Source organism: Elephas maximus, chromosome 15, assembly GCF_024166365.1.
Source record: "Elephas maximus indicus isolate mEleMax1 chromosome 15, mEleMax1 primary haplotype, whole genome shotgun sequence".
Classification (NCBI taxonomy): domain Eukaryota; kingdom Metazoa; phylum Chordata; class Mammalia; order Proboscidea; family Elephantidae; genus Elephas; species Elephas maximus.
In genome coordinates this window covers 81,729,269-81,739,906 of record NC_064833.1, presented here as the reverse complement: position 1 = coordinate 81,739,906, position 10,638 = coordinate 81,729,269, and the positions used below count along the sequence as shown (strand labels likewise).

Here is a 10,638-nt window from a genome sequence, read left to right as displayed (position 1 = left end):
GTCATAGAGGTTCACAGAAGGATTTCCAGGAAAACAGATTGATTATGACACAGACCTTACAATCAACTCTCAATCAAATATACTAAAGAAAAGCCACAATTTGAGCTACCCGAGCCATTCTGACCAGCCCCTAATCAGGTTTTGCCTTTTTCTCATTGGAGAATCTTGAGTTGAAAAACTGACAAAATTTTATCACTCAAAATCAAATGGGATTAATGGGAAAAGTAAGTAAAAGTAGTTTGAGGGGAAAAAAAAAAACATACTCCTGACAATCTTCAGATTTGCTCATTTACCAACCAGGTATTATCGAGAGTTGATTACACATTTACATATATCAATGAATATTCATGGACAACTAAAAGGATCACATTCTCAAAATTTCCCTGTTAGGACCTTTAACTTCTTAAGTTAATAGGACTAGCAGGATTACTGCTTACAGTACCCATGAATGGGTAATAGATTTACTCTAATTATGTAACTCAGATAATGAGCTTAAGTTTTAACACTATAAAATATGCTAGCTCTATAAAAGCTTCCTCTGGCAACTACCAGTCCTATAATTTAGGCTAATAAGAACAGTCAGCTACTGATAACAATTCACTCTACCTACCAATGTAAAATGTGATGGAGGACTTAGCCAGTCATTGGCAATACAGCATTCCAAACCACTCTCTCCGGTCCATAAAATTAGCTTATACTGCAAAGATCCCTGACTCCTGTTGCTTTTAAGTACTGATTCGAAATCAGACCTCCATAGTGGAAAGAAATCAAAGTAGATACTATTTTTATCATTGATTTTCTCTGTGAAGAACTGGTTTTAGGTAGGAACAGCCTTTTGGCTCCAAACCCGTTGCTATCAAGTCGATTCCAACTCATAGAGATCCTATAGGGCAGAGTAGAACCGCCCCACAGGGTTTCCAAGGAGCGCCACCAGTAGGCATCAAATGCCAAACCTACACACATCCAGGTTCCATCATTGTGAGGAGTAAAAACAGGGTGAGGGTTGTGGCTGTAAGAAATGGAAACATCCATGACCACATGGTTTTTCAGATCATAGGCACCTTGCAATTCAGTCATTTCAAGTTCTGGCAACACACAAATTCTCAACATAGCATAACTGCCAGTGACTGAGATTGGCAGGTGGAGTTAATAACAAGATAACTAGTATAAATATTAAATCTTACAGTGAATTTCCTCTGCTTTAGTCAACAGAAGACTACATCATATCATTCTTCATATATTTGGGGGAAAATAACACAAAGTACAGTTTGTGTTTAAATTATTTTTCAACAGGCCCAGAGAGTCTTTTCACTGGATTTAAGAGCTGACAAGTGCTATAAAAAGAACTGCACTCCCACTCAAGTCTTTGTGTGAATAACATGTTTCTTCTTCCTGGCTTAAAACATTATAGCTGTACATTTAGAATAAACATTTTTATTTTGTTACATTTTCTAATACTTTAAGTACCTGCAAGTATTGAATATAAAACTGTACTGCCCTTTAGTACAACAGGCTGTGCAACAAATACATACACATACTTGAAAAAAACTAACCCACCATGCAACCTTCCTTGAGTTTAAAACAAAAGCACTAGTCAAGAAAATATTCTGGGTACACAATTACTTCTTAGCCTGTAAGAAAAGGCCCCAACCAAAGAATAGGGGGTCAATGCCTTCAGCTGGGAAAGGCCCAAGCCTCTCCACCCCACAGCTGTAGCAAGGGTCTAGCAATTGCTGACAGGCTTCCCTTCTGCTCTCCAGCCATACCTGGCGCAAGTTGTGGGGAGAAAGGATAACCGAGTGGCCGCTAAGGGACGTTACTCTACAATAACATTATCCTTGGCATTTAGTCCTCTGATCACTTTTTCTATTTCATTTGGGAAGTGAGTATCCAAAGAACATATTTACCAATGATGGAGTTTTCAATAATATAAACTAAAATCAAAGAAACTTCATTTTAGATACTTTGGCTACAAAAATAAGAAGTCATATAAACGAGAATAGGCTTAGTATATTTTGAAAGTGTATCATAAGGGTATTTGCCAGAAATAACAGAGTAATAAAATTAGTAATGGTAATTGATCTTGATTCACTCAACATATATTTAACTTTCACTACATATTTCATGAGAAAAGCTATAAAATGTAAAAGAAACATATTAAAGTGTATGTTTCCTCAAACTGATAAGGTTTACATATATGCAGATTTAAGAGTTCAGAACACTTATGGAATGTCAAATCTATGAAAGCTAAACACATCTCAACTCTTACCACAGCTACTATGCCAATATCTCCCTTCTCTCTGACTTTCTACTTTCATCCTTTCCTTTGTACTACCTCTGTCTTAACCCAAAGCCCTTACTTTGAGCTGCCCCTCCAATGAGACCATCCCCAGGGAGTCTAGTTCCTTTTTGCAATCACTGAGCATCCTTCCTCTATTACCTCTTCCTAAACAAAGAACCCTGTACCCCAACAGTATCACTAGTCTCTTGTCTTTGCAATCATCCACCAGTAACAGAGGCACAACTAAGCTACAGTAAACTCACAAACCAGAGAAGAATTTTAGTCACACAGTTCCGTTCAAGTTAAGGATGCAACTCATGCAGAGAACTCAAACACTGAGTGAGACTAGTGGTGATGCATGACATTGACCATTGGCCTTTGGTTTGTTTCATCTTTAATAAACCCACAAGCCAACCATGAAATAGTGCAAGTGTACAATAAAATAGTTCCTCTATCTCAGCCTCAAACATTGTGCATTAAATAGGCAAATTATCAAAACAAACCCTAAGATGTACCAAATTTGGTTCTAAATCCAAGTATATAATTCTTATAAAAGGAGCAAGTTATGATCTGCCCACGCTACATATGTGTCCACCTGCAAATGGCAATCTTCAAAGTTACAATTAAATAACTCATTAATGACTAGTTAAAAAGTTTAATGGGAATAAATTTTTTAAATATGAAATATACCATATTGTTACGCAAATAATGTGCACCTTCTATGGTTTTTTGCCAACCACGCCCACTCCCCTGCAAGGTATTTTCATAAGCACCGCATACAGACATAATGTATAATGGCACTTACAAAAATACCTTGTGGGGAGGATGGGCGTAGTTGGCAAACAAACATAGAAGGCCACAATTTGAGTAAAAATACAGTCATACTAAAAATCAAGTTGCTATACAAATGGGTGCATTTCACAGAAGAAAAACTACTTTTTAACTTTTAACAGTTGACATTTCCTGCCTGGCAGACCAGAAAGGTGATTTTTAAGTTAAAAAAGAAATCAATAAAATACAGTAGATCAGAAGTAATATTATTTCTAAAAATCTGGCCCACATGAAGTTATTTTTAAAAAGAAACCTCACTATTCTTCAAGTTGCTAAATTTTCAACATACTAAATAAGATTTAGAGGTTTATTAAGACAACATATTTGTTTATTATAAATCCGAAAGATTAGTTGTGCTAGGAAATTGGTATTTGATTTCAGAAGTTACCATCAAAAAAATATAATAAATATAATAAACCATTTATGGACAAACAAACTAGCATCATTCTGATATACTGCACTCTATGTAATTGTGTTTCCTTCACATGCCTAGGATGTGTCTTCTAAGGACAGATTTATAAAAACTCAATTTTAGGTACATAAAGACAGAATTGCATAAAAATTTTCACTAAAGTTAAGGGAAAGAATTTTCATGGACAATAGGCTTCTCCCTTACGTACCAAACACCAATTCCCACAAAGCAATAATAAGAAAACATAAACTTAGGTCAAAATTAAGCAGCCATATTATACTTTATCACAGCTAAAACCTTTTGCCTATCGAGAACTTATTGTTGCATACGGAGGTGAGAACAACCTTCTAAAGACAGTTTCACTGGTCACAGATGTCGTATCCTCCCATTTCTTCCTGTCCATAAAATAAACACAAGAGAGTATGTCTGGGAAGAACTCCTTGTGTCATTATTTTATAAAGCTGAGCATATAATACCATACCATATTAGCTTTCTAAAGATTTTAATATACAAAGTTGTAAGATATAGCGTGCTGTATACTAAAGTAACGAAAACAATGTTGTCTCACAAGAAGTACATGTCTCAACAGGTCAGATTATATAAAACTTGTGACATCCTTTCCAGTAACACAGTATTTTAAGACAAATGAGGGTATACCACATTTTCTATTATGAGGAAGATCTCAAAGATAAAGACAAGGAACTCTGGTGACAAAAAAGAAAGGGTCCAAGAGTCCAAAATAACAAAACCTGGTCAAAAGACCACCAGGTCATATTTTATTGTGACCTTCAAAATATGCATAGGACACTTTAAGATGTCTAGAGTCACAATTTTATTTCAAAATGAATTTATGTAAAGCTTTTAGCCTTTAGATAAACATTTTTAAATGTAAATGAATTATGTCAAATGCTACCACAGAATGGCTGTAATTGCCCTACCTGAAAACAGACAAGGATGTTGTCTATATATTCAAATAGTATGTTCTGAATACAAAGTGCTTTAAATCTGAAAACAGATAAAATTATTATACTGGTTAAAAATATATATGCAAGAGCTACATACTTACCCATTTATAAAAGTAAAGTGAAATGTGAGAGTCTACGGAAAAGCAATTAAGTCATTTAACGTCTCAACAAGAAGGAAACGTATCATTTAAGCGGAAAAATATCTTACATAAAATGTATACAGTACACACAGATATCACTGAAGTTGGGTTCCCAGCACTCTGCCACCGCAAACAAGAAATAAAACGTGTACTTGCCTAATAAAACCTTGGCATCATCCATATCAAAATCGCCATCCCCGTCAGCATCATAGACTCCTAGTTTTCCTATAACAGAGGAGGAATGATGGATATGGGAACAAAAGGGAAAACAAATACAGTAAGATATTACCACTTTCTCCAGTCCAGCACGCCAGCCATAAATGTTACCAATCGATGCATTCTGTATTTTTTTAATCCCTCAAAGCAGTGCCAAGTGAATGTCTTATGTAAAAATAATGGGTAATCCATTTAGAGATTCAGAAAATTTTCATCTAACAAATTCTAAGAAATATAACTGAGACAGTGTTTCTTTTAAAGGTTTAACAATATCCTGACCTAACCACTTCAGAATATTTTATTATATTGCTAAAAATATTTTTGGCAGAATTTTCAACATACACAAGGAACAGTATCGATCCATTTCTAATAGCTACATAAAATGCAGTGTTACTAAAATATGAAAGCGCCGCACATCATCAATACTCAAAACAACAAGATCACTTGCCAAGCGTCAAATAAAGACTGAATGTAAATAAAACAGCATAGACTATAAGAAATAAAAATAAGAGGACAGTTCATTTTTTATCTGGTAATAAGGATTTACAACAGAAACATCATGAAGCAACCTTTAAAAAGTAAGACTACCCTGGAAATAAAATATTCAAAACCAGAGGCTTCTATAACTACAAAGGAAAATTTATGGTTAGCCTGCATAAAATTTTATTAGCACTGGCCATCTATTAGCAAGAGAATTAAAAAAAGAAAAAAACAAGGCTTAAAATGGATATGCTAAGAAGGCAACACTATCAAGGCTTTTGAGACTGTGTTTTAAGGCTGTAATGCTTTATAATCCAGTAGGATTGCATTTTTAGCACTGCAAATATGAGTTAAATACATTCGATTCTTAAAATCCTTAATCACTGGACAATGGCTGTGAAGGAACACAACAGTAATGTATGGCAGTATTTTAAACAGCATTAACAAATACAGCACTAGTATAAAACAGCAGCACAGTTAGCATTTCTTTAATAAAAAGATTGCGGAAGTTCAGGTAGAAGTGCTGGAGTACGATAGTTTTGACCAATCTTTACCCTCCCAGAGCCCTTACACAACTTAAGACAATAGTTTAACTTGCTATTTAGAAGCCTGATTCAGAAATCATAAAATAATAGCAAAATAAAGAAGCTATTATTTCTAGTGCTAAGAAAATATAAATGAAAAGCACTGATGTGCAGGTCACGGTCCACATTACAGAGTTAAGAGAATAAAAAAATGGTATCAAATACTTTACTACCTGACAAACTTATATGGGGAAACAAACGGGTCCTGCCACTTACATTCTCTGATGTAGACAATAACTAAATTAGTAGAATACGAATGAGGTTTTAGAGACTAGCACAAGTATACTTAAAACGCATATCCAAGGCCTACCTTGAAGTACCTCTGATAAGTTATAACGGAAGTCCTTTGCTTTGGCTGCATGCATATAAAAACATGAAAATTGTTACTTGTGCTTAAACATACAGTTATTTTAAATCTCTTTTTTTTAATACCATTTCCTTAGCAACATATCACTGTAAATCAATAAAAGCACACATCTACCCTGAAGGTTCTTTCCAAACTAAAATTCTTCCTCTATGGTCTATCAATCTATTCAGAGACTTTTTCCTTAAAGTAAGAAGAATGAAAAACTGCAATGAAAGACAATGTAAAAATACTTCGTTTTTTTCTTTTGCCTTTTCTTCCCAAAAAGATGGCTATTATCTAACAAATAAAGTGGAAATACAGGAGGCCCAATGGATCCATAAGCCGACTGAAATTAGATGTAAAACTGTATATTTAGACGTGTGCATTTTTTCCAGTGACAGAAAAGTGACTCAGTGGAAGGTGGTTGTTGTTAGCTGCCATGAAGTGGGCTCCTGACCCATGACAACCCCATGCACAATGGGGTACAGAATCAATAACGTAAAGTATCACGAAAATCTGAGTGATTACGGGGAGAGAAAGGATAAAAGGAGGAGAAAAGGGAACACCATCAGAAGTATCTCAGCAACTTTCTCAGAACAGCTTATAGACCCCACCTACACACACACATTACCACACCTCTGTACACGCCCATTCCACCTAGATTCCCAAGAGAGCAACAGAGGAGTACGTTTTGAAACTCTCTAAGGCAGGGCTTTGCAAACTGTGTGCCCATAACACATTAGTTGGGTCCATAAACAAATTAAGTGGCTCATGACCACTGCTTTTAAGTCCATAATATAATGAAATAGAACAGAAAAAACTGTGTATCGCAAGTAGTGAGAGTGAATATTGTCTGATAAAGCTTCTCTATTTTTCACTATAAATCATGTTCAGAAAATTTCAAAGCCACTACCCTAAGGTAACCCTGATAACATCCCCGCTTTGTTCCCACCCTGCTGAGAACCACTGAAAAGATACAGAAATTAACATTACTATAGAGACGATTATGAATCTTCACGATTACAGATTCACGTAAGAAATACTATCAAAATTCTTACCTAGAACTTCCTCATAATCAACAAGATCAAACCACACGACAGCTACTGATGTCCAGACACCCAGCAAGGCGATGACCATAAACCAAGTGAAAAATGAACTTCCAGAGAGTCCTCCTTTCTTTCCATTCTTGTGTCCTCCATGCTTTGTCTCTGTTTAAAAATAAAATAAATGCAAAACGCCATTACATAAGAAATCATTTTATTTACTTGAACACCTCTTTTTGCACTGAGTTATTTTTCCAGTAACTGACAGTGGGCCTGGTGGTGCTCGGCTGCTAACCCAAAGAAAGGTTGGTGGTTTGAATTCACTCAGCAGCTCTGCTACCGTAAAGATGACAGCCTAAAAAACCCTGTAGGGCAGTTCTACTTTGTCACATGAGGTCACTGGGAGTCAAAATCAACTCAAGAGCACCTAACTACAACATAATGTGGAGGCTTCAAAATTAGTTTCACTTAAGTTCTCAAAACATGTCACACAAAAAGCTTTTAAAAACAGAAAAGCTGCTAAGTACTCAATGCCAAGTATGTAAAACCCTAATTTGGAAGTTATAAACTATTGCTGGGCTAATTAAGGGAGGGGGGGAAGGGGGTTGCTATAATAGGTATATCTCGTTCCTTTTAAGTTCTTTATCAAAACTACCTAAATAATCTTCAATGTTTAGAGCATATTAACAATCCTATGACATCATACAGAAACGTAGCCAAATACTTTTATCTGTCCCATTTAGTTTCTGAGACTCTTAAAAACCACTCATCTGATTCCATCTCACTCCAACAAGGCTGGCATTAATCCAAAAAACACAAAATAATAAACGTTGGAGAGGCTGCGGAGAGATTGGAACTCTTATACACTGCTGGTGGGAATGTCAAATGGTACAACCACGTTGGAAATCTATCTGGCGTTTTCTTAAACAGTTAGAAATAGAACTACCATACAACCCAGAAATCCCACTCCTCGGAATATACCCTAGAGAAATAAGAGCCTTCACACAAACAGATATACGCACACCCACGTTTACTGCAGCTCTGTTTACAATAGCAAAAAGCTGGAAGTAACCAAGGTGTCCATCAATGGATGAACGGGTAAATATATTGTGGTATATTCACACAATGGAATACTATGCATCGATAAAGAAAAGTGACGAATCTATGAAACATTTCATAACATGGAGGAACCTGGAAGACATTATGCTGAGTGAAATTAGAGGCAAAAGGACAAATATTGTATAAGACCACTATTATAAGATCTTGAGAAATAGTATAAACTGAGAAGGACACATACTTTTGTGGTTACGAGGAGGGGAGGAAGGGAGGGAGAGAGTTTTTTACTGATTAATTAGTAGATAAGAACTACTTTAGGTGAAGGGAAGGACAATACTCAATACATGGAAGGTCAGCTCAACTGGACTGGACCAAAAGCAAAGAAGTTTCTGGGATAAAATGAATGCTTCAAAGGTCAGCGGAGCAAGGGCGGGGGTTTGGGGACCATGGTTTAAGGGGACTTCTAAGTCAATTGGCAAAATAATTCTATTATGAAAACATTCTGCATCCCACTTTGAAATGTGGCGTCTGGGGTCTTAAATGCTAACAAGCGGCCATCTAAGATGCATCAATTGGTCTCTACCCACCTGGATCAAAGGAGAATGAAGAACACCAAGGTCACACGACAGCTAAGAGCCCAACAGACAGAAAGGGCCACATGAACCAGAGACCTACATCATCCTGAGACCAGAAGAACTAGTTGGTGCCCGGCCACAATCAACAACTGCCCTGACAGGGAGCGCAACAGAGAACCCCTGAGGGAGCAGGAGATCAGTGGGATGCAGACCCCAAATTCACATAAAAAGACCATACTTAATGGTCTGACTGAGACTAGAGGAATACCAGCGGTCATGGTCCCCAAACCTTCTGTTGCCACAGGACAGGAACCATCCCCGAAGACAACTCATCAGACATGAAAGGGACTGGACAGTGGGTAGGTGAGAGATGCTGATGAAGAGTGAGCTAATTATATCAAGTGGTCACTTGAGACTGTGTTGGCATCTCCTGTCTGGAGGGGGGATGGGAGGATAGAGAGAGTTGGAAGCTGGCAAAATTGTCATGAAAGGAGAGAGTGGAAGGGCTGACTCATTAGGGGGAGAGCAAGTGGGAGTACGGAGTAAGGTGTATATAAACTTATATGTGACAGTCTGACTTGATTTGTAAATGTTCACTTGAAGCTAAATAAAAGTTAATGGAAAAAAAAAAAAAACACTCATCTGTCACATAGGAAAATATTCCCACCAAAAGGCCACTCTATATTCTTAGCCAGAGAGAGAAGAAGGAAGGAAACTATAGGAAATAGCTGTCAGGGAAGGGATGCAAAATAGCTTAGCAATTCAGTCCTACTCTTCTAAAAGATTCACTGGGCCTCAAGAAGCAGGAAAGGCTCATTCAGACTTGGTCTCAGTGCAAGGAAAAGCTTTATAAAACCGCTGTCAACCAAAAGTTCCATTTCTGTACCACATCTGACATACTTCATATAGCTTAAAATCTTTGCAAATACTCTTTTTACAAAAAAAAAAATGAAGACAATGAAAAGTCAAGCGATATTAATAGAGAACACTTAACACTGTCTTTAAAAGGAACTACAGTGGTAAATTTCTCTTAAAAAGGAATATAAGGAGTTACATCCTCAAATGTCATTTAAGAGAAGCTTATTAACCAGGCAGAGAAATGGGATCCTGTTTTACTGTCTGCTACTGTCGAGTTGACTCCAACTCACAGCAAACCCCTTTTGTGTCTCAGAGTAGAACTACGCTCCACAGGCCGATGTTTCAGAAGTAGATCCCCAAGCCTTTCTTCTGAGGTGCCTCTAGGTAGACTCAAACCACCAACCTTTTGGTTAGCAGCTGAGCATTTAATCCTTTGCACCACCCAAAACCCAAAACCAAACCTGCTGCCATTGAGTCCATTCTACCCCTCAAGGACTCCTAATTATGGAATACCAGTTGTGATTTCTCAAAAGCTTAAATCAAGAACATACTGTGAATTCTTCTGGAAGAAAAAATAAACAAAATTCTTCTGGCTAAAAGGATATACACATTTTTAAACCAAACACTAGATCGACTTTGCAAAAGGCGTGTAAAACCTAAGTCAATTCCAGAGAGAGTCTGTGCGTACATGCTCAAACACACATGCACATTTACCTATTTATTTGATTTCATAAAACTGTAATGACTAAATAAGAAAAAAATCCATTCTCAAAGAAAAAGTCAAGTAATTCTCTTTTCTAATATACTTTAAATTTTAATGGATCCATCAAAAAGACGCAGATTTCTAAATA

General features: G+C 36.7%; 1 protein-coding gene across 20 annotated transcripts in view; it reads right to left on the bottom strand.

Annotated features, from left to right (window-relative positions):
• Window positions 1–10,638, bottom strand: part of ASPH (aspartate beta-hydroxylase) — a 236,926-nt gene that overhangs the window by 221,876 nt on the left and 4,412 nt on the right. For 13 of the 20 annotated variants that reach the window (XM_049854247.1, XM_049854245.1, XM_049854244.1 and 10 more), the window contains exons 2-4: window positions 7,314–7,463; window positions 6,220–6,264; window positions 4,786–4,854 (exon numbers count right to left, since the gene is read on the bottom strand). In XM_049854247.1, the coding sequence (XP_049710204.1) occupies window positions 4,786–4,854; window positions 6,220–6,264; window positions 7,314–7,463 (264 nt within the window). The remainder of the gene's footprint in view (window positions 1–4,785; window positions 4,855–6,219; window positions 6,265–7,313; window positions 7,464–10,638) is intronic. The other 7 variants (XM_049854249.1, XM_049854243.1, XM_049854241.1 and 4 more) reach the window with 1 other exon arrangement.